Source organism: Passer domesticus, chromosome 14, assembly GCF_036417665.1.
Source record: "Passer domesticus isolate bPasDom1 chromosome 14, bPasDom1.hap1, whole genome shotgun sequence".
In the NCBI taxonomy this organism is placed as follows: Eukaryota; Metazoa; Chordata; class Aves; order Passeriformes; family Passeridae; genus Passer; species Passer domesticus.
The window spans coordinates 9,913,737-9,937,161 of NC_087487.1; the positions used below are offsets into that span (position 1 = coordinate 9,913,737).

Sequence of the window (23,425 nt, forward strand, 5' to 3'; positions counted from 1 at the left end):
AAGCCATGCTTTATTTTCTCTGTCTATTAAAGGCAGGATATTAAATATTGATATTTTCTCATAATGTTCTTCCTTTACTTCTCACACATTTACAATCAGGCTGAAGGCTCATTTTACAATCTAACTGCATTACACAGAAGTTTCCTCCATCCACCAAACTTCCTGCACAACTTTGAGCAAACCAGAGCTCACATCCTGCACCTGCAAAACAAGGAGATAATTCTCATCCTTCACAGTGGTATCAGCAGTGATACTGGAGCTTGCTGCATGCTGCCAGGTCCTTGCAGCTCCTTGTAGAATTGTGATGGTCACCATCCTCTCCACCTCACACAGATACAACCTGAATGGCACCCAGCCAAAGCCAGGCTTTTAGGGAGGCTCCACTTAGGCTTTGTGGGTTTCTTATCACAACCTATACAAGGGCCTGGAGGAATTCTACACCTCTGTTAAACCTTTTAATGATGCATATGACTGGGAATTGTTTCTTAAATATTCCCAAGTACTGTAATTCTCAACCTGTTGGGTCAACATTGACCCAAACTGTTCTGGGGGACCCTAAGCAGGTCCAAAAAGAGAAGGAGCACAAAATGAACCAGCAATGGCACTTTCAATACTACTCACACTTCTCTCCCACAAACACACTGCAGTGGGCATTGCAAAAATAAATACCTTTCTAAATAAATAGTCATCAAAAACTAAGTATTAACATAGACATTTCTATAAAATTTCTTGATTGCACTACAGTGACCAATTAGAAGTTGGACCCACACAACAGTGTAATGGGATAAACTCAGGATGCAACAGCACTAAACTACCTGAAAGTGTTATTTCCACAAATTCGTAAGTAATTGAAACACAGTATTTTCCTAGCAGCTTCTACTCTCTTCCTCACCATGATTGCTCAATGTTTCTGGACCAATTTGGAGAGTATAGCAATTATGAACTATCTTAAATTGCAACTTAGATAGCAAAATTTTGTTAGTCTACCTACCTCATTTCCAACTCCATAAGAGACAGTTCTGTTGCAGTTGAGACAACCACAACACACAGGATAACACCTTATCACTTCAGAAGGCTTCAAGACCCAGCCCTTCTTGTTCTTTAGCCCAGCCTTTTATCCCCTCATGTTGATGCACGGCCCCTGTGTGCCCTCTGCTCCCTTTGTGGCTGGTCAGTGCCCCTGGGCACTCCATGGCTCATTGCTGTCAGTGCTGCTCACCTGCTGCTCACAGCTGAGCCCCCTGGGGATGAGGCTGGGCCAGCCCCACTGCCAATCCCCAAAACTGTGTGCCTAAAACACAGCCCCACTGCCAATCACCAAAACTGTGTGCCTAAAACACAGCCCCACTGCCAATCACCAAAACTGTGTGCCTGAAACACAGCCCCACTGCCAATCCCCAAAACTGTGTGCCTGAAACACAGCCCCACTGCCAATCCCCAAAACTGTGTGCCTGAAACACAGCCCCACTGCCAATCACCAAAACTGTGTGCCTGAAACACAGCCCCACTGCCAATCACCAAAACTGTGTGCCTAAAACACAGCCCCACTGCCAATCACCAAAATATTGTGTGCCTATACAGTTCTTTATATAAGTTATGCATAAAACAACTGCTGAATTTTAATCATCAAGTTAGTAACTACACTAATTACATGTTTGCAATCTCTAGGAGAAAAGACAGCTCTAACACTGTCTAGCACATTTTTAGCTTATATCACACTACCAATTCCACAAGTTTATATAATTTAGGCTGGATTTGGCCAGTCATGACAAAAGCAAGCATGGGTAAAGTGACCAGGGACATTTAAGTGTGAAAATACCATTGCTATGAAGCAAGGACAAAAAACATTTTGAATTTTGTTCAAAAGCCTAGGCAACCTTTCACAGCTAAGCTTGTGCCTAAGGGCCTGTTAAAATGGTCCACTATTGTTCCTCTCATCAGTGAACCTTACCTTTCCCTCTTAATGTTAGTGGAGCTCCAACAGGTATCACAGAAGACATTTCATCATAGTTCAGAGACTACACTTTCCTTAAATCTTTTTACAGCCACTGGCAAGTTGCCCATCTTGATCACAAACCCCTAAAGCACAGTCCAGATTATGCTGTCCAGAACAGTATTCTTCCAATACTGATTTCACTAGATCACAACAGAGATTCTTTTTGAGGGCATTGCTTCTTTATTTTATTTTTAAATCAGCTACCCAACAGTGCAAGTAGAAAAGCTACCTAACCAAAAAGGCACTGCATTGTGAGGATTAACAGCTGTAACTACACTGCAAAAAGCATGTTGTTATCCTACTTCACACCTGAAGGAGTTTCCACTCAATCTTCATCATCACAAAGTATAAAGCTCCAGCCACCAGCATAGGAAATTTCATCAGTCTTAAACCTCAGCAATTTTCATTACATCTTTGAAAAGTCCGACCAAAAGCTTTCCTGACTGAGCAATACTAATCCTCAGAAAACCTAGACATTTCTCATTTTTTCTCTCTTTTTCTCTAATTCCATGTGGGATTTCAAGATCTTTTCAGCAAAAGCAGTTTCAGCAGCTGATCAGTAGTTTACAAGCCAGAGACATCACCAGGTAACAGGAATCTGCACTGCAGTTGTACATATGGGGCAAACAGCTACAAGCAGTCTCAGCTACTCCTGACCCATTTAACTCCCCTTAGCTGTTTGTCACCTCCCCTCAGGCAGAGGTCCCTGACCTGTCAGCAAAGCTGGGGGAACACAGTGTGAGTAACCCTCAGTATTTTCATCTTGGATTTCAGGGATCTCAGAGGAAGCTCTGGTGGTTTGGTGTCACTGGACTTCAAGGAAGTGAGTGTGGATCACTCCAAGATCCTGCTCTGTCTCCCTTGTTACCTCTCCAGCTCTTGGCAGCAGAACAAAAACCTTCAGTGCTGCAGCTCTTTGCTAAATGAGTGACTCATCACTCAAGTTACAGATGAGGAAAGTCAAGGTTTTGCTAGTGTTGAGCTTCAGCAGAGGTGAGGCCACTGTTCAAACATCTGTTCATGCAGGCACCTGGGGCACAGCCCCCTGGCAGCTGTGTCGAGACCCTGTGGCACTGCTGAGGGAACAGCTCACACGGGCCTTGACTCTGCAAGGAAACATGGAAACAAACAAATAAAGTGAGTTGCAGTTCTCCACAAACAAGTGCAATAACCCACAATCATGCCATTGGCTGGAATTTCATCAGACGAAATTCAGTTTCAAACAAAATCAAACACACTAAGGTTGTCTGGAACAGAGTAAAAAGCAATGGCAAAATTCCACAACTCTCATGCTGTGCTGCAAACATGCAATCAAAAATAAAGTTTCATTATAAACAGACAACATCATAACAGCCTTTTTTTTAATTACAAACCTTCATCATTATGAAAGAAACAGCTGTGCTAAGTAAGAATGGGGTGGGAAGTCACTTTTAAATTCAGGGTTTTCTTCTAATAAAAATCCTCATTTTAACACCAAAACTTCAACGAGAATTTTGTGGCTATTACCCCAAAAGAGGCTCTGTTTGTTTCTGTGTACAACGAAGCAGCCTCCACTCCTGCTCTCAGTCCAGGCAAAAAGGCAGATGATTTCAGTTTATCTCAGTATTGTTTTTCAAAGTCAGGAGGAAATGCCCGATGGAGAGCAGCACTTATCAGCGATCAGGAATGCAGGAAGGTTTCCTGACTCTACAGAGCAAACAACACATTGCCAGAACCAAGGTAAACTTGGTTTTAGACTTCAGGCATAAGGCTGGGGGGTTCCCCTTGTAAAGATCTGGAAAAAAAGCAAGTGTCACTCAGCTGAATCCTTTCTCCTTAATGATATTTTTGGATGAGTCCTCCTCTTTATTATTCATGGACTTCCAGGCTACCTCAAGTGGAGTTTAGAACCCAGCCTGCTTCCCCAAGTCTGGCCACTCATAAAACTGGTCCTTTTCTATACTATAATGCAGGATGCAGTCATAAACTCCATAAAGTCCTGCTTGTATAAATAAACATTTACAATTAGATATTAGTTTGATACAACTTCAATTCCCATAAACTTCAATTTTTGGATAGCTTACATCAGAAGCCACAAAATATTTTCAGTAGGTTTTTTCACATGAGTCTGGGTTACATACATATTCTCCTTCAAACAGTTCATACTATTAGACTGAAAATACTGAGCAGGAAAAAAGAAAGCCCAAATTAGGACATTATTAAAAATGCCTTTCACAACTGAACTGCAATGTGTAGTAAAGGTTTCACTGCCATCTGGCTGCATTTAGAAAATATAGCAAGGAGACCATCACATACACTTAAAGAGTTTAAAACAAAAATCACAAAGACTTGTTGTTTGACAAAATCTAGGCCAGCAAAAAGAATCCTAAAGTCTGGAGCTATTATGCAGAGCCAAATACCTCCATTAGCCTTACCAGGGACAATTTTCAAACTGTGACTCCAATGGATTCACAGATGTGGATTTTCAGCCCACAGCAGAGCCATGGGGGAATTGAGGAAATTCCCTATTCCTAGGGATATAGATATGTCCTGTAGAATATATCTATATATAGAGAGATATGTAAATAGAAAGACATGGATATAGGAAAAATAGGGGGTAAATTACATCATAAATCGAATGGCAGGATGGCAGAGTGTTTTAAAGACAATGAAGTAAGTCTTCTGCTGTGAGACAGAACAGGGCAGGCCTAGCATTGACAGGTTTTCCCATCCACCTCATTGTCAAGAACTGTTCTCTCGTAAGGCAAACGCTTCTGACGTGGCCTGACCATTTCTGAAGGAGTCTCCTTCTGCCTCTACTCTGTGCAACGGGCTCTAGATCTGCTTTAACAGCAGGATTGGACTGGATGCTCTCCAGAGCTCCCTCAGCCCCGAGCACCGTGTGCCTGTGGAGGACAGCGGCTGCCTGCCGGCCGCGGGGCAGCCCCGTGCTCGGCCCCCCCGGCTGTGCGCTGCGGGAACCAGCGCGGCCCCGGGGCTGCGCTGAGGGCGCCGCGACCGCCCCGGCCCCGCCCGCCCGTGCAGCCGCAATCGCGTCCCCCGGCAACGCCGCGCGGCCCGCGGGGTCCGCCCGCCCGCCCGTGGCAGCGCCGCCGCCGCGTCCCGAGGGGCGTGCCGGGCCGGGCTGCTGCCCGAGGGGCTGCACCGGCAGGTAGAGCCGGGGCGCGGGGAGAACGGGGCGCCGGCACCTCCGCCCGCGCCCCATGAGCCGTGCGGACCGCGGCGGGGAGCGCCTGGCGAGCGGTCCATGGCGCGCTTCCCACACGGCGGCGGCGGCAGCGCTATGTTGGCCCGGTGCCTCCGGTGGCTCCGGCCCCCCTGCGGGCGCTGTAAGGAGGGGTGGGGGAGTTGCGGGGCAGCATACACTGCCCAGCCCGCAGCCCTCGGGGGCTTTGGGGTGTACACGCTGCCCAGCCGCACGGCGGGCCCGCTCGGCGCCCCTCGGGGGCCGCCCGGCTGTGCCGCGGTTTGGGGCGATGGGCGAGCCCCACCTGACACGCGGGGCGGGACCCTCAGCGCGGGGTGCCCGGGGGGAGCCGGGCGAGGCCATTCTCACCGAGGGGCAAATGGGGTTGCGCCGCGCGCGGAGAGGCCGCGCACGGGCCGGTTCCCCCCCGTGCTCCCGCCCCCATGGGCCGCGCCGCGTTTTGGCGGGTTTTCGGCGCGCGCGCGGCCGTCCCTCACGGCGTCTCTCCCGCTCCCTCAGCCATGCCCGCCTCCGAGGCCGTGCTGCAGCCGTCCCCCAGCAAGAGGCAGAAGGGCTCGGGGCCTGCAGAAGCCTCCGCACGGCTGCGCTTCACCCGGCTGTCCGAGAACGCCTTCGCCCCCTCCAGGGGCTCCGCGCGGGCTGCGGGCTACGATCTGTACAGGTGAGGGGAGGTGCGGGCACGGGAGCCCGCGCTCGGTGCCGCCCCTCTCGGCGAGCCCTGGGCACGGGGCTCCGGCGGCTGAGAGCGCCCTCGTGGCCTCTTGCCGAGCTGAGTCCCCGGACAGTCCCCTGGCCATGCAGGAGAGGAGGCCAGGGCTGATGGAGTCGTAGCTCCCTTGCTCCTCCATCCCTGACCATTTTCGGGTATTTGTGGTCCAGCTGTGTTACAGCATTGATTTCATCAGGCACAGATGCAGTCTTTGGCTGAAAGTCAGGCTTGGCAGAGCATCCAGAATTGCTATTGGTGCCCAGATTGGCCAGGTTGCCTTCCTCTTGAAAGGAAGAAATGGTAGCGCACGTGGGCCCTCCTTTCCAGCACTGGTGCTTTTCTGCCTTCCTCTGCTCCGGGGTTGCTGCCTGCCAAAGGGCCTGTAGCAGTCTGATAGTGCTCCTAGCTGGACACCACGTGTACAGGCTCGGGTTGTGGTTTGAACTAATAACGGCCCTTGTTCAATGGCTTTACTGTGGTCAGGAATACCTGTAGCCAGACCTGTGGATGTTTGCTTCTGTGATCAGGTCACTAGTTTTGAACAAGTGAACTTTGCTGATGCCACTTCTATCTTTTTTAGTATTACTTAGAATAACCAGCCTTCTTCTTCCTCCACCTCTGTGACTTCTTTGCTGAAGATTTACTGCACCACACTTTACCCTTTTTTCTTTTTATCCCTTTCATCTCACCAGGTTTGTTTTTGTTCTTGTTCCAGTGTTGCACTGTAGACCTGGAAAAAGTCTGTTTTATAGAAAACCTTTCAGTGCTTCCCAGCATTTAAAAAACAGTTCTTTGTCAAGGTCAAGACATGACAAGTATTGTCACCACTGCTTCTCATTAGGCCTCCAGTTGGGTAGCTTCAGCAAGCTCTTAAAATCTCTGTAGTTCAGAGTTTCCAGGAGAATCATGTGAACCATGAACTGTCAGACTGCTCAGAAAAAAAACCCAAAACATTGTTGCCTAAAAGTTAATTTGATACATTATTAATTTTGACTACAACTAGTTCATCTGCTGTAGAAAGCTTACTCAGACTGTATCATTCATAAAGTTTCTGCTATTGCACAAAAAATGCACAACCACATTTATCTAACGGTTACTTTAAACTTGTATTTTTTTCTTTCTCACTAATTAAAAAAAATTTGAAACTGGCAATGCTGTTCAAATGACACTTCTGGAATCATAAACTAGCACCATCAGAATGGTAACATCTTGTGTTTTAGGATCTGCATTAAATTTTGCAAATCTGTAAATATTTTTTGTTTAAATTCCATTGTATAAATTCCCTGGCAGTTTAATTCTGCGTAATTTTGTACCTTAAGTTACAGTAAAGAAACTTTAAAAGATATTCTATATAAACCAGTGTTTCTTTCCTTAATGCAGTGCCTATGACTGTGTGATACCACCCATGGAGAAGGCTGTGGTGAAAACAGACATTCAAATAGCGCTTCCTTCTGGGTGCTACGGCCGAGTGGGTGAGTACACAGCTGTCAGAAGGCTGCAGACTCATTCTGCAGCAGGCTTGACAGCATCTTCACATTCAGATTCTGCCTGAAGCTTTCAGAATTAGTCAGCACACAAAAGGGATGTCACGTGGCCCTGTGATTTATTTAATCTTGTGGTGTTTTCCTGTTACCTGATATTTGAAGTTTGGTGTATGTCAGGTAGCCAAAGGATGATCAGCAAAAATACCTGTACTCTACATACAACTTCAGAGGCCCCACAGCAGTTCATTATTTCTGTGCAGTTTCAGAATTCAAACAAAGACTAATAGGTTATGGACATACAGAAAATTCATCCCTCGTTGTTTAAAATTAACCCCAGAGTACCAGTGCAGTAGAATTTGATGACATATTGTGGTGGAATAGTTGAGAGAACCTGTACAAGATATTCTATTTGTTTTGTGGATTCTTTATCTGAATTATGTATAAATTCTTAAAGTAAAAAAGCAATAGCCAGTCCAGTGGAAGAACATGATCAGAGTTTGCTATGTTCTTTTATGTAAAAGAACACATGCATTTCTCTTATCCCAAAGAAAATTTTAAAGGTCATACCATTTTTATTTCCACATCCCAGTAGCCTAAGGTAAGTAAAAACCCAAATCCCCACACATAATTTATCTGTGTATAACACTGCTTAGGAAATTCCTTGCCAGGTATTGTTTTCCTTCATAACTTAAGTGGATTGACCCAATATTCTTCTGAGATGATGCTGAGCCAGTGATAGTCACCAAAAATAAACCAGGATTAGACAGTCTGTCTGCTCCAGTTGCCTTCCTCAGAGAAACCTACTCTGCAATTGCAGGTCAAATAAAGATACATTTCATTACTTAAAGATTGCAATTTTATTGTAGCCTGTTGCAACTGTTACTCTGTTTAATATACATTTTACTGTAAACTCTTACAGTAATTCCTGTTATATGTTTATTTTAAAAAGACTGTGAAAACACTTAGCATTCCCAAGACTGTGCAAACATACTGTATAACCTATAAATACTGTCTTTTTAAAGAAATAAATTATAATACTTAAAAAAAATTCTTTTCTAGCACCACGTTCTGGTTTAGCTGCAAAGCACTTCATAGATGTTGGAGGTAAGCTTTTTGTTCTTTTTATTAAGACTTGGTAAGTACTGATCACAGAAGTGCCTTAGTTTCACACTGTAATGTGCAAATAAATGATGGCTTCTTGGGCAGTCTGGCAAAATGAGATACCTGGGTGACACCTGAGAGAGACAGGCCATTATAATTATGTTAACAGTTTCTTAATTATAAAAAAGATTATGGATTTATTTTTTTTAATAACAACTGTATCATACTTCTGTAGGCAGTTACTGCCATAGAAGTTACTTTTTGGCTTGGGCATTAAAGATGACTTCTTACATGCTGGTTTCTCCATTTTTTTTTAACCAGAAAGTTAACTTGAGAATTGCATGTTTTTCTAAATTTTCAAAACTCAGGGGATACTCCCAGTGTTACTAGCACCTTAATTAGGAAGCTGTTCAGAAATGCCATTGGATTAACCCAAAACATTACATCAGAGAGCTGTGTAAATACCTTTTCCACTCTGGAACTAGTGCAGAGATTGCATGGTAACTATGGGATCATATGCACTACAATTTTTTCAAAAGCTGAAGGAGCTACTTTAAAAATGGGGTTTTATTCTTAAATGTGCATTTTGTGGTTCAACATTACATTCAATGTACACTCATGCTGCAGTTTCCTCTGGTGTTAGTCATCTCCAATGGTAGTACTTTGTATCAGCTGGGGAATGTCTTGGAATGGCATTTAATTTTAGTATTTAAATTATTTGTGCAAATAGACGTCCAAGTACATACCTGGGACCACAGGCATGGCCAAACTCATGTTTTCTACTGGAAATACGTTTCCTCTACCTGAGAGAAAAACTCTAAAGAAGCAGAATATCATTATTTTAATGTGCACTGGTAGCCAGTCTTCTGAACTGTGTGGTTAATACAGTCATACAAAATACAAGAGTAAGCTAGTTTTATAGTCTTGGTGCTAGAATATAGCTGTATGACAGTCATTTCCTTACAGCTCTGATTCTGTTACCTTGCCAGAGGTACAGGATTTGGATCTGTGCAAATCTATAGCTTTCAAATGAAATGTTACAGTTAAAAACAGATTTCTGCTTGACACGGAACGAGCTGAAGTTAGCAGAACAAATGGGGCCTGAATTTAGTGCAGCTGTCTTGATTTCAGATAGGTATTGCTACTAAAATTAGTAGTACAGTGGTAAAGCATTTCTTGACATGTGATGGTGTTTTACAGTTCCTTTTGCAAGACTGAGTAGCATTTTTAGATCTCAGTATTTGCATGTATATTGTTAGTTGTGCATCAGAAGTATAAAGGATGTCATTATTAGATACTATAATAATTTATCAATCTAAACCTTAATCTAATCTAGTTATCTCATACACTGACATTTACTAACTGGATATCTCTCAAAATTTCTCATGACAGCTGGTGTTATTGATGAGGATTACAGGGGAAATGTTGGTGTGGTACTGTTCAACTTTGGCAAGGAGTCATTTGAAGGTAAGTGTTAAGCCTGGCAGAGTCTTATTTTCAGCCATCTGACTGGGAACAAGAAACTAAGGGGGTTTTTTAAGTTTATGCAGAGGTAGAACTAGCTGGGAACATCTTTCCTCTCTCAGTTAACAAAAACATAGATACTTAATGTCCTGTCAAGAACATGTAAAGATTCTACTCATAGCAAATTAAGCAGCATGCAAAACAACTGCCCCCAAAAAGCAAACCAAAACATCCCTACTTAGCTAAGCTTTAGATTCACAAGCTACACTGAAATGCAAATTTAATTAAGTTACTACCTTTCTCTGAAAACAGAATTAGCTGAGCAGTATTTGAGAAAAACCTTTTCTAGAATGCTGGGAAACATGAGTAACAAAGACAGGATTATCCATTCATTACACTGTCTTTCTGCAAAAAGTCAGTTTTCAGTGCCCAATTGCAAGAGATGTGCTTTTGTGGCCTCTTCTGCATCTTCACATCACGAGCTGCTTATGGAAGTTCTGTGAGCCAGGTTGGTTATTAGTGAGAACCTCAGTTTTCCTTTTATCAGTTTGCCTTTTTCCCCCCAAATTCCTGGGTCTAGTTCATAAAAGGAGCTACATTATCCATACAGCTGTCTCTCCACCTCTGCAGTACTTGCACATAATGAACTTAAGATGCCAGAGTATGGCAGGAGGAATGAATGGAAAGGCCTTGAGCTGGTACAGCTGCTGACATTCACCACAGAAGGACCAAACAAAAGTTTATCTCAACCTGTATTTTTTTGGGTCTGTTAACATCTATTTAGATAAGTTTCAAATAAGTGTTTTCACTTTATGTGTATTCTGATATAAAGGAGATTGTCTAAAGTCTATATTCATTGTTCACATTTTTGAAGGAACTAATAATATTTTAACTTCTCTGCAGTTAAAAAAGGGGATAGAATTGCCCAGCTCATCTGTGAACGTATTTATTATCCAGAGCTAGAAGAAGTTGAAGTAAGTTGACAAAAGAAAATATTTCTGCTTTTTCAATGATTATTAGTATAAGATACTTGTATATAAAAGGAAATCTATTATATAGATAAATACTATAAATACTATAAAATTACTTTCAGTGGTAAAACTGCATAGCAGTAGTACTACCTGAATGAAAGTCTTGATTCTTTGTACTTACGTGCATAGACTTTTTTTCTTTTTTAATAAGTTTTCAGTTTTTGAAGAACAGTTCAGTATATACTAGGAATGGTTGTCTCACAAGCATTTGTTTAAGCTTGTACAAAAGATATTCTGAAGTGTTTCACATACATTTTTCTGTTTCTTAATTATAAGTCTTGTTACAAGTAAATGATAGACAGTATTTCTTGTATAGAAACGAAAGGCAAGTTAAGGCACTAAACCAGCTTATCATAATTGATGTCTTTCAGGCTCTGGATGATACAGAACGTGGTGAAGGTGGCTTTGGCTCTACTGGAAAGAACTGAAAATTACTTGAATATGCTTTCTATTTTTGTTTTTTGCTATACTATTTCTAATTTTTCATTTGAATTAGAAGTAGGATTTTTGGAGTACATAAAAATATTTCAAGTTTTATTGAGACTTCTCTGTATCTATCCTCAAGTGAATTTGTTTGCATAATGAGGAAATGTGCAGGACTGGCTTGACTTACTACTTGATGTGTTATTTTCTCTTTCAAGATGTTTGGTCCTCAGCAATGAGAACACATTGTTTTTGTGGCAATTATACTATAATAAATGAAACATTAACTTAATGATATATTTTATTTTACTCACCTAAACTACAACAGCCAATTGTTCCCTTGCCAGTTTTTGTTAGAGTTCTGAAAGCTGTCTTCCACATGGCTCAGGATTTCATACGAAGAGCCTGTTTCATGCAGCATCAGTGACAGTATCAATAAGACTTCTCACTGTGATACCAAAACCAGAATAAGACAAAGATATTCAATATTGCATCCTCTACAACCTGTCCAAATAATTGTGTTTCTGTTCAAAGCTAAAGTTCTGACTTTGATCCTTAGCTGATCTTCAAGTGGCCAATTTTTCAGCTCTATTAAAGCAATACAGTGTTTGAGTTAAATAACACAAGTCATCTGGAAATAACTTCTACATAGTAAATAAGAACTGTGAATTACACTTTTGGAATATTTGTTACAAATTTATCAATATGTTACTGTATGGAAGAAAAATTCTGAATTTTTGAAGCAGTGCACAGTTTGGTTAAGTTCCCTTTTGTCCAGTTAACAGAGAATTTTTTTTTTAATCTGTCCTAAACCTGATCCAATAAGTGTGTGGAATTTCTTAAATGACTGCCTAACTTTTAGGTGAAAGAACGTGCAGAGAAGAGAAGAAACAAAAAAGGAAAGAAAAGTGACTATTTTCCCACTTTATGTAAAAGAATTAGAAAAGGCTCTGAAGCTCTCACTTTCTTCCTGCAGCTGTCTGTACTTTAAGATTTTCTTATCTGGAAGAGCACAGGTAGGAAATACTTCAAGTTTTAGCAGTGGAAAGGTGTGCCCTTTGTAGGCTGATGTTCATACTGCTCTTCTGCTGGGTAGTTTCAGCTCAGGATAATCCTGTTAGTTTCATGTTCTTGTCTAGGACTTTTTAGTGACATAGGCCCAAAATACTGCACATTTTATACACTTGATCCTGCTCACCCCTGCAAGAAGCTGGAAAATAAAGAGCAGTGTGACTGCATTTAGATCCCTTCAACCATGGGATAGGCATTACACTGGCTTGGCAGTGCTGAAACAGGTAGATTCATCTTTGCCCAGGATAGAGGCCTTTTCCTCTAAGTGCATGATGTGCTGACCAGTCATTTTGCTGTCGGTCCCTACCCCTCCTCACAGCCCCGTGCTTGGATCTGTACACCCAGACAGACCATCAGGAGCAGGCACACCCTGCAGCAGGCACTGGAAGCAAGGAGCACATCATACCAATGCAGTTGAAATGAACTGGGAAAGCTGAGCTGAGCTTGACACTACTTTTATTCAGTAGTGCTGCCTAAAAGGAACAGCAACCTACAAGGAAGAAGTTGGAGTTCAGGTGATACTCATTATTTGTTGTACCTGATGGATACTGATCTGATTTCTATTTTTGAAAATAATGCTAATACTACAGATTCTGAGATAAGTATTTGCTAAAAAAAACACAGTCTCAGAAGCTATCTCAGACATATGAAGAAAAAACAGATTTACATATGCATGCCTGCAGTAACTTGTCAACATTAAAACCATTATCTGTCATTAGCAGAAAAGGCTCACTTGTTTGGAAAATCGGTATGGGGGAGTTCCTTTCCATTGTTTCTCAGTATTTCTCTAGAGAAGTGTGTCATGAGTTTTAGATTGCTACAAGGCCCTTCCCAGTAAGGACCTTGAGAATGTTTATCTGAAATGAGAAATGCTTTCAAGCTTACCTCTACACTGAGCTCTCCCGTGTGCACCAAGCCATAAGGAATCCTGGTGATTCCTGTTAGGGTGTTGGGGTTTGCTTTTCTTCAATAGAAGTAGCAAATCTATGAAAGACAAATACTTCTACCCAGGCAACAAGAGTTACCAATGTACTGAAAGTTCTAAAGCTGATGCTGCTACTGTGGATCAAGGCCTGCATTTGAAACTTGTAGAAACTTTGTACTGGCACTGAGTAGAGGCTTCTTAGAACAGCATTTGCTACTCTATGGTTCAAACCAAACTATCTACAGCTTTTTTATTTATAGTCCCACCATTTCATTAATACGAAAAATAATACCCCCCCAATTATTTTCATGTTCCCTTTTTCATATAATATCTATATTAGAAAAGTATATTATCTTGGTATCTGGCAAGAGAGAGGGGGGACTAGGAAACACTATCTTTCATTACTTTATCTGAGACCTGTCCTACCTCCATTACCTAGTTGTAGATCAGTTTTGTAATTCAGTGACAAACTGCCTAAGTGTGTCGTTGAGTGCACATGCTTCAACTAGGGGAAGTAGCTTAATGTCTCCAGAGCCTGCCACTGGGGTGTGATCCCCAGGCTCACTGCAGGTATGAATCTGAAGAGATGTAAAGCTATTTGCAAAGTAACAAAATGAAAATCAGTTTAAGTGAAAATTACATTGGGCTGTTCTCCACTATCACTGACCAGTTCAAGGCAAAGCTACTCCTTAATTCAACTTCTCAGCTACTCACATCTGTAAGAGGAGTTACCTAAGGCTTGAAGAACAATCTTGTGGAACATCTGTGTAAATGAAACATGAAACCTTTATAAATTAAAAGTAATTTGTTGGGAATTCTTATCTACAACAGAAAAGAGCATTTTCCTGCAAGGAAAGGAGAAGGACATTACTGACTAAAACTCGACTTCCTTTTTTTTTTAGAAATGGATTTGACTTGTTACAGGGATAGAGAAAATTTGGCCTTTCACCCCTGGTGAATTTGGAAGAAAGTTGAGATGCTTAGCTCCACATTCACCTCCTTGGTTTGAGTTGCATTATGAGATCTGAAAGGGTTCTATTTTTTTATTTCAGCTGCAATATTTATGATAAATTCTATGTCCTTAAAAAGGCAGAGGATCATAAGCTGAAGAGGGCTTTGAAGGAACATGGGATTCCTATACAATTCTTACCATTTGAACTCTCCACTTTTGGACAAAAATCTTGGAACAGAAATTCTGGCAGTAATACCACTGCTACCATTAATCTTTAGTTCTTTCTTTCCCCCAGAGTGTTAACCTGGTGTTTAGTAGTTGAGAATTTAGGCACAGCTTCCTCAGCTGTTATATTAGCCTATGACATGGTAGGAATTTTTTAAATCTATTTAATGTTTTCTAGATCAGCCACTAGATGGCACTTAAAGTTTGCTTTCTTTTCCACTTCTTTTTCAGAGGTATTTTTCAAAGATCTGTTCATCTATAATTAAGAGTTGATGACTCCCACTGGGACTATGTTGGTGGAAAGAAAGATGCAGCAATATTTGAGTGAAAGCAGGCAAAAGTATAACCATTAAAAGGGGAACAATGACAATAATTTAAATAAGATTTGGGTGGTTGCAGTGTTTGCATAATCCCTCCTGGCATGCAAGAGCAGTAGAGAAGCCTGTGGCTTTTCTCTCCTGCTGCGTTTCAACAAAAATGGAAAATTGTAGTGAACAGCAACATTTTTCCTATCTTTCGTATTCACTGTGTTCTTGCTCTCTCTTCCTCCATTCCTTTAAGTGGAATGCAGAATACTTAAGGATTGCATTGTAATGAAAGTAATGTATAGCCTGGTAAACTCTGCATTGGGTTTTCCAAATCAGACGCCTCTGGCTTGCAAGTTCAGGATATAAATTAAAACTTACTTAATACATGTTAACTCACTAAGGGTGGGTGATATATAGTAACCTGAATTATGTAAATTAAGGTTCCCTAGTTTCTGTATTGCTTGCTGCTCCTGTAATAACACAGTTTAAAGCTCTTGTATTTGTCTTCCTCCTGACCTTCTATTTTTTTTTGTTTGTTAAGTTGGTTGGTTGTTTTTTGTTAAATAACTATCATTGTATTTTGGCTTAAAGATGGTTAAGTAAGTTTTGGTATTAAGTAAACTTCTATGACCCTGCCTATTTCCTGTCCTGTCAAACCTTTCCTTGTAAGAATAACAGTGTCCTTTTATTTGGTGGAGTGTAGCATGATGTTTTTGGCAGGCACGACATTTTTGACTTGCATAAATTTGTGACCTCAAGTGCAAGAAAAGTGAATGCTTGCTTCAGTACCTCATGGTTTTTTGCCTAAAAAGAAAAGTGTCCACATGGCTAACCATTGCAATTTCTGAAGGAAAATTATCAGCACACTTATTCCACCTGATTGCACATGACTGCACTTCCAAAGAAAAGAACCAGCAATAAAAATAAGTATTTTGCACCTAGTTATGTAAGTTACCGAAAGCCTGAAAATATAGGGCAGACTGTACTGCCTTCCTGGTTTCTGGAATTGGCACACATGGCACTTCCCTCACTAACAGCTATTTGGCAGTCTCTACCTCAGTAAGGATGTGATTCTGCAAAGTGTAAATTCGGGTCTGCTGCTGGGCAAAGAATGTCACTGCATGGTTAGAGGTTGCAGGATCAGGTCTGAAGCGAATTTACGTAATTATTTTCCTAAACTTTCCCTCCATTAACTGTGTGGTTATTTAGCTCTTTACCACTGAATTGATGCTATTCCCCTACTCAGAACACAGCAAGAAAGCTTTTTACCCTGCCAAGTCTGAAAACCTGACAGATTGATTTTATCATTTGAGAGCTCTCATCCAGGAAGTAACTACTGTGTTTTAACATGTAAAATATGTTTATACAAACACATGTGAGCTGTGTATGCCTACTTACTTGCTTCCCCTTAGATTTCAGTGGGATTTTTTTCATTGTCACAAAAATTTTATATTAACCTTCTGTGTTTTAGAGAATATTTGTATAGTATAATTCATAACAAGAGTTTTGTATCAATCAATACTGCTCATAGCCTTGAACTAAAGAAAGTTGTCTTTTGTCTACTATTGATTGTAGAAAAGGAATTCGTTTGCTTTCATTTCGTAAAAGGAAAAAGGAAAAACAAACAGACATGAATGTAGCATCCTTGGCCAGATTCTTTTAAGATGAGTATTTTTGTTTATGGATTCCTGCTGTGAAAGGTTGTCTCCAAGTGTCCAAGACAAAATAACTATGTGTCCTCGTTGGAAGGAAACATCTTTCCTTTGCAGCTAAACTGATTGTGCCGTGTCTGGCAAGCACGGTAGTTATCCAGTGCTGTCTTGCTAATTAATACACCTCAGTCCTGATGACAGCCTTCCCACCTGCTTAGCTTACACTCTGTTCACTGCCAGATTCCAGGGATCCTTCCTTGGGGTGCAGGAGAGCATCAAGGAATCCCACTTGTCAGGTTTTCACAACAACAAACATAAAAACACCAGTCTCACTATTCCACATAGGAGTTACTGCTGGCAGCAAGCCAAGCTGGTCAGCATTACAGGTAATTCAAGCCATTTAAATTCTGCAAGAGTATTTTTCTTCATCCTAAAAATGATGCTGTATCTTAGCAACATGTATAGGCTAGAGCAGTCAAAGAAAATGAGATGTTTTGTTAGGGGAGAAAGTATATTTCAGTCCTGTTCTTATCTTTCTTCTCAACTTGCATTTAAGTCATTAGTAACGTGAGAAAACTGAAAAAGGAGCTGTGACAACAACAGGAAATCATGGATTCAGCAACAGAGAACTCATTGCTGTCCCTGGACATGAAGAGGAGGTGACTGAGAGCTCCATCTTGGTGAGGGTTATTTTGTTTGGTCTGGTTAGTTGGGTTTTAGTACTAATCATAGTAATTAAGCTACTAAAAGTTCTCCAGGAAAAACTGGATAGAACTCACTGCCTGGAAGACTGCCACCGGATGTAAAGCCAAACTGCTGCACCAGGGAGGAAGCAAGGTACTGGGTTTTTTTGTCAAAAATCATTCCTTATTGTACACTTTATTATCAGTTTCTAGCCAAGAAAGGCTTTAAGAGTGGCTTTAAAGAGGGCCTCATATTTCTGAAAGCCTGACAGATGTTGTGTCCTGCCCTAGGTCACCTGCAAAGAGCCCCCAGACTGCTGTTCATAACTTTCCCAAATGGCAGCTGAGTAAGACTGACTAATAGTCAAAACAGGCAAGCTTTCACTATTGTATCTGGAGCAGGCTGGAGGTCTGTTGTGTGGGAGAAAGAAGCCTCTGTTTGCATTTACTTTTTATTTGGATGACCTTTGAGATGCTTAGCATTTATGGGACAGCCTGGACTGAGCAGAAAAACACTCAGGCACTTCCAGGTAGTTTGGATCCTACAACAGGATTTTTAATTTTTCAATTCTGTCTGCTCCTGGCCACCTGCTTGCCAACAGAACCTGCTTATGTATTTTTACATCATTCTGCTAATAAAGTTGATTTAAAAACTATGAGAACCTAAACTAATCACAATAATAGAAGATTGGACTCTGCCCCCCTCCTCCTGAAGTTTGCTATTCAAATGTACAAAACTAATATCCAAGGCATGGCTGGATATTTATTACAGCATGCAAATGATCATTGATTCCAGCACTGCATACAAGCTAAATGAGAAATTATTACTCATTTGCAATTATTCCAGGAAATCTTGAGTAGCTGCCAAAATAATAAAACAGCTGGAAGACAAGACGGATAGGATCAGTTTAAGCTGGCACTCAGGCTAAAAAAACTCATGCAAAGTCACAGCCATGGGTGTCTGGAAGACTCAGCTTTATCCCACTGAGGAGCTGGTGCACAACATTGTGTATTGTTACATGCTAACAACATCTGCCCAGAAAATGAGTAACTCCTCCAGTCTCCATTGGAGAGCACCAAGTGCCTCTAGAGCCACAGATCAGCAAAAACAACACTGCATCAAAATCAGAACCGTGATAGGTTTGTTAATCAAGATAGTGGTGTTGATACTAACCCAGGTGAGAAATTATATAAGTGGAGTTTATTACAAATACTATGACTGCACAAATAGAGTAGATGTGGAGAAAGGCTAAGGCTAAGGATAAAGTCATATTTTATGATGCCTTAGGATCTCCCTGGATAAATCCTTTTCTCCTCATGCCATTGCTCATTGATCTCTACTGTCTGGGCCACCAAATTTTCATCTCATTTCATTTTCACCAATGATAGGAGTGATTAAATAGGAGGTTGAAAAATTCACGTGAAACTTGCTCACTTCTAATGAGCAATAGAGAAATAATTTGAGCTGTATTTAACTTCAAAAGAACGGTGCTTACAAGGTAGGCACCAGAATCAAAAATTATATCTAAGAGCAAAGCTCCTGGCTTAGCACTATAAAGCACATGCCAATAGTCCAGGGAAGACTTTACTTAAACTCCATCATGGGTCCATTAAAAGTTGCCTCTTCTGCTGGTAAAAGTGCATTGCATGGTCTCACTGGTCTGCGCGTATTCCCAAAGTCTGGTGCTGTTGCTGGCAAAGCTTTATTATATTCCTACATTACATAGAGCACTGTGCAAATGCTAAACAAAAGAAAATGACATCCAACTGCTAACAAAGACCTACCCTTTCCCACAGCCAGAGTAGCAGTCAGACAAAGGCTTCCTCTGAATCCTTGCTCATTGTGTAAAGCACAATTCAAACAATCACCAAATGGTATTAATCATGGCCTTCCATAGCTCTATAACTAACATCTTTAAAGTTACCCTGCATGGTAAATATAATTTTCAGCAGCTGAGAACTGTGAAACTGATACAGCCCCCATCAGAATACTAAGGGTATTGGCATTGCTTTAAAACTATCTCCATACTCAAACAGCTTCTATGCACAGATGCCTTCAAGAAGAGTCAGAGGACTGCATGTTTTAATAGCTATGGAAGTATTTTATTCCCTCTGAAAAAAATATTTGGGTTAATGTTTATTAATGCCCAATACTCAAGGTCAAAAAGAACATCCATATATTTGGCCAGAAGCATTGCTTTGCATGAGATCAAGATGCCGGAAGGTTATACTTGATCAACAGTAGGTGCCCCAGGGATTTGAATGAAAACATTTGGAACTATTAAATCAATAGCTGTCAAGATTCCTATATCTATAAATGCAGTTGGTTTTAGTAAACATGTGTTGAGTGGTTTTAATTCACCTATGGAAAATATGGGGTTTATGTGTTTCTGGGACATGAGCTCACAAATTGCCTAAGAACTTTGGCACGATTAAAAGGAGTGAGAGTCAGACAGACACTTCAAACATTAGTAAGGGCAAATTTTGAATGTTTGCCAAGTGAAATGCAATTAATCAGGGTCTCTGCATTATTTACTACTGAGAGATGACAAAAATCTGTCTAAGGAATAACTACCAAAAGAGACAACTCTGGGGTGGGACACAGCATTGGCCTCACATGATCTGCATACAAGAAGTCATGAATATAGAATTACATCTGAGATACAATATAGTCATAAGACAGAGGAACCTTCTCTCAGATTTCCTTTTCTCCATCAAAGTGAAACATAGAATGCTTTTATTATTCCAGAGGCTCAAAGTTACTCCTAAGGGCAAGCACTAGTCAGCTATGTCATACTCTCCCTAGAGATGCTGTGGAAACCCCTCTGGCTGGATGCAGACAAAGAAAGGAAAAAGCATAGCACCAAGAACAGCCCAGCATTGGCTGGTAGGCTGAGTGGATGACCTGACTGTCTTTTCCATCTGTAATTTTCTTCTGTGGCTTCGATACTGAAGGCCCTCTGGAGATCCACAGTGCTCTTGCTTTCCTGGAAGCCTTAATAAAGATTTGGTTTGAAACTCAGAAATACAACTAATACCACTGAGCATATGATTCTAGTATGGTGTGGGAGGCAGAAAGAAGGCCAGTGGGAACATGCCTCAGCATGCTAGTTGGGTTTATTCTGGCCTTTAACACAAGGATCCTCTGAAAAACTTGCATCAATGCATTCTAATTGCAATGGTTGTCAGCATGCTGCTTACTTCAGTGCAGAAAAACCCTGGTGCATAACCAGTTATTGTACTGTTTACCCAAGATAGTGTTTGGATTTATAAGCTCACAGGTCCCGAGACTTTGGTTCATTAGGAGATGAAGAAACGAATCTAGATACCCTCATTCAGCAACAAATGTCTCAGTAGTTCTTCTCTACTCTTCACCTAGTCTCTGCCTGTCAGAAGCCTCTTTCCTATAGCACATCCACTTGTAAAGTTGGTACAAGCTCACAAAAGCCTCTTTGTCAGGTTTATTCATCAGTCCAAAGACCAGACTTTCTACTTTAGCCTGTTGCCGCTGGAATTATTTGAGGGGAAAACACAGTTCCAGTTCTACCTCAGAGTATAGCAGGATGATTGACAATCTCTCTTGTCACCTAAAACTTGGTCACTTGCTTCTCCACAGCAGATAAGCAGGATGATTGACAATCTCTCTTGTCACCTAAAACTTGGTCACTTGCTTCTCCACAGCAGATACACCAGAAGCCCCTAAGGCAGAACCAGTTTGTGAGCAGTTTCTGTTGGTCCCTGGAGCTGAGTTCCACAGCCAGCAGTCAGATTTGCAAAGCCGAAAGATATTTTGTCAATACCTTAACTAGATGAAATATGGTAGCATGTAGCCTGCAGCAACCCAGATCTGAATCTAGAAATCTGGCCTTTGCAGGACTGGTGGAACCAGAGGAATATTCTGACTCAGCTGGAGCAACTTCTCAGATCTGAAGGAAACTTTACCCAGTGGGAACTCACAGCAGGTCACAGCTCAGTTTCTCATGAGATTGGCCACATCTGTTCTCTTTTATGCAAGAGAAACACTTCATTAGAGCCCTATGTAACCTTCTGTTGGGCAATACTGGGCACTCCTGGTTTCATCAAAAGATGAATCAGTGGGTTCCATTATTGCTTCATACCTCAATAGTAAAGTTTTGGGTGGGTTCTTGGACAAGAATCTTGGCTCTGAGAGACATGTTTGATATGGTAGCCTTGGACACAACCATACAATAATTCAAGCACTTCTTACAAAGCACATGTGTTTACTTACATCAACAAATGAAAGCCAACATTTTGCTATTGTATAAAATAGAACACCACAACACTATTATATCTCTTGGCGTTCAGGGGGACCTATACACACAAACACACCCCTGCAATGTGACTTAGGAAAATATCTTAAAATCCAGACATTTCCATGTGCTGCAGGATGGCCCTGTGGAAAAAACCTCTTCCAGAATTGAAAGCTGACTGTAAGGTCCACCACAGGCCAGTATCCCTGATATCCAGTGAATCATACTGCACACACATGGAAGGCAGAACAGAATCTGGCATTTAGTAACATCTAAGTTGCTCTTTTTAAAGGCCATGTTGGTATATTTTTGAATGTTTCTTATGAATTTAGCAGTTTATTTCTTGGCTCTATCACAATCCAGTTTACTCTTCAGAGTAAATTTGAAGTCTGAATGCAGAAGCATTCTATTACCAATCAGTCACTCACTACAGAGAAAAGTTCTTGGTGCTGAAATAGTTTTGTTTGTTCCCATTCTTACCCTAATGTAATATTGCTGCTATATGTTGTGCTCCAGAAAGCACCAGAGACTGTGGCTTCGCAGCTCTCTCTTTCCGCTAAATGTCTCACACAGATGACACACCCTAGCAGTGCTGGGCCTGAGCTTGGGAACATCTGCCTGTTCCAAACCCCAGAGTTCCCACATAACTACATAATTCGCTGCTATCGAGTTACTGGGCTAGCCACAAATTGACTAATGCAATAGTCATCAAGGATCAGGAGGTTGGAGCATGAGTGCTTAAATTTCAGGGGAGGGTGATTTGTCCTTAAGTATCACAAACACTTTATCAACACACAAATGAGAAAAATTCCCCATCTGCCTGCCATAAACAGTACAAAAAATAAGGGAATCTACATACAGCCTTTAATTTGCACTGATGTACCCTAAACAGAGCCTTTCAAAATCTCCAGCTGTGGGGAGAGCACCTGGGCCTTGGCACTGGAGAGCTTTGCTTGCCTTACTGTGACTGAAGAATATCATTCTCACAATGGATATCACTCCCTCTCCCTTAGTGTTTTCAGCATACAAACTAAACAGCAACAGCAGTCAAGAGCAATTCCTTTTCCCCCACATATCTCACTGACAAAATAAAACTTTCCTGAAAAATCTTTTCCATCTTAACAAACCAAATTAGTCTTTTTCTAAGCTAGAAGGATCTTCTGAGTTGTTCCTTAAACTCAAGCTTCACATCACTCTTTGGTTATTTCTCATAGGCTTTTAGCAACCAAACCAGCCCATAACCCTCAAAGAGAGACTGTGCTCCATCCACAACAACAGGTTAGATTAGAGGAAAACAGAACTTACTGCTTCAGTAGTTTAAAATCCTGAAGACACTGATCATGTTCTCTTCACCAACCCAGCAATGCTACAAAGACTCAGGAAGCAGGGCAATGAGAAGAGTCTGTAATTATTGGCTGCAGCTGTTTGCACCAGCCGTTCTCTTGCCTTTAATTGCCAGTGTCACAGAATCACAGAATGCTTTGGGTTAGAAAGAACCTAAACATTACCTAATCCAAACCCCCTACCATGGGCAAAGACACCTTCCACTAGACCAGGCTGATCAGTGCCCCATCCAAAATTCCTCTGGGCAGTGGTATATACAGCAGCATGAGTATCTGCTGATGATCTGCAAGTGACTGCAGGATAAAATATAGTCTGAATTCATTGACTAGGGACCAGTAGGGAGAGTTCATTCAAAGTCTGCCTGTGCTCTACAAGAGCTGCTAATCTACTCTGTAGTAATCTGTTTTCTGAAAACAGTTTTCTAAGTGTTAAACCATAATATCTAAGCTAGAAAGTTATTTTACAATAGACCATCCTTCTCTGGATATCCCAATACCAACAATCATTCAGATTATTTGATTTGCATAGTAATCAGTGAGGAATGTAGTCCTAGAACTTTTTTTCTCCAGCTAGCTGTG

The 23,425-nt window shown here is 41.3% G+C and overlaps 1 protein-coding gene and 2 long non-coding RNA genes across 15 annotated transcripts in view; 1 reads left to right on the plus strand and 2 right to left on the minus strand.

The window, feature by feature from the left end:
• LOC135280558 (uncharacterized) overlaps positions 1 to 5,026 on the minus strand; it is a 57,207-nt gene extending 52,181 nt beyond the window's left edge. For 9 of the 11 annotated variants that reach the window (XR_010347438.1, XR_010347437.1, XR_010347436.1 and 6 more), the window contains exon 1: positions 992 to 5,026. This is a non-coding gene — a long non-coding RNA (uncharacterized LOC135280558). The remainder of the gene's footprint in view (positions 1 to 991) is intronic. The other 2 variants (XR_010347440.1, XR_010347444.1) reach the window with 2 other exon arrangements.
• DUT (deoxyuridine triphosphatase) lies at positions 4,987 to 11,708 on the plus strand. 2 transcript variants are annotated; one of them, XM_064388587.1, is made up of 7 exons: positions 4,987 to 5,147; positions 5,703 to 5,865; positions 7,294 to 7,385; positions 8,457 to 8,501; positions 9,891 to 9,965; positions 10,866 to 10,936; positions 11,365 to 11,708. In XM_064388587.1, exons 2-7 carry the CDS (start codon positions 5,705 to 5,707, stop codon positions 11,419 to 11,421), a joined length of 501 nt encoding a protein of 166 aa, XP_064244657.1. In that variant the 5' UTR covers positions 4,987 to 5,147; positions 5,703 to 5,704; the 3' UTR covers positions 11,422 to 11,708. The 2 variants fall into 2 exon arrangements, with proteins under 2 accessions (XP_064244657.1, XP_064244656.1); XM_064388586.1 differs by having other exon boundaries at positions 5,104 to 5,325.
• LOC135280559 (uncharacterized) lies at positions 8,266 to 22,917 on the minus strand. 2 transcript variants are annotated; one of them, XR_010347447.1, is made up of 5 exons: positions 22,809 to 22,917; positions 13,373 to 13,471; positions 11,731 to 11,864; positions 9,245 to 9,315; positions 8,266 to 8,632 (listed from the first exon to the last, which is right to left on the minus strand). It is a non-coding gene; the product is annotated as an uncharacterized LOC135280559 (long non-coding RNA). The 2 variants fall into 2 exon arrangements; XR_010347448.1 differs by lacking the exon at positions 13,373 to 13,471 and having other exon boundaries at positions 22,809 to 22,909.
• Between the last annotated feature and the right edge of the window lie 508 nt (positions 22,918 to 23,425).

Excerpts from the sequence above, each read along its gene's own strand:
- DUT (XM_064388586.1), top strand. The coding sequence starts at position 5,244 with ATGGCGCGCTTCCCACACGGCGGCGGCGGCAGCGCTATGTTGGCCCGG. Across the intron at positions 8,502-9,890 it reads GCACTTCATAGATGTTGGAG|CTGGTGTTATTGATGAGGAT; the intron begins GTAAGCTTTTTG and ends TTCTCATGACAG. Across the intron at positions 9,966-10,865 it reads TGGCAAGGAGTCATTTGAAG|TTAAAAAAGGGGATAGAATT; the intron begins GTAAGTGTTAAG and ends ACTTCTCTGCAG.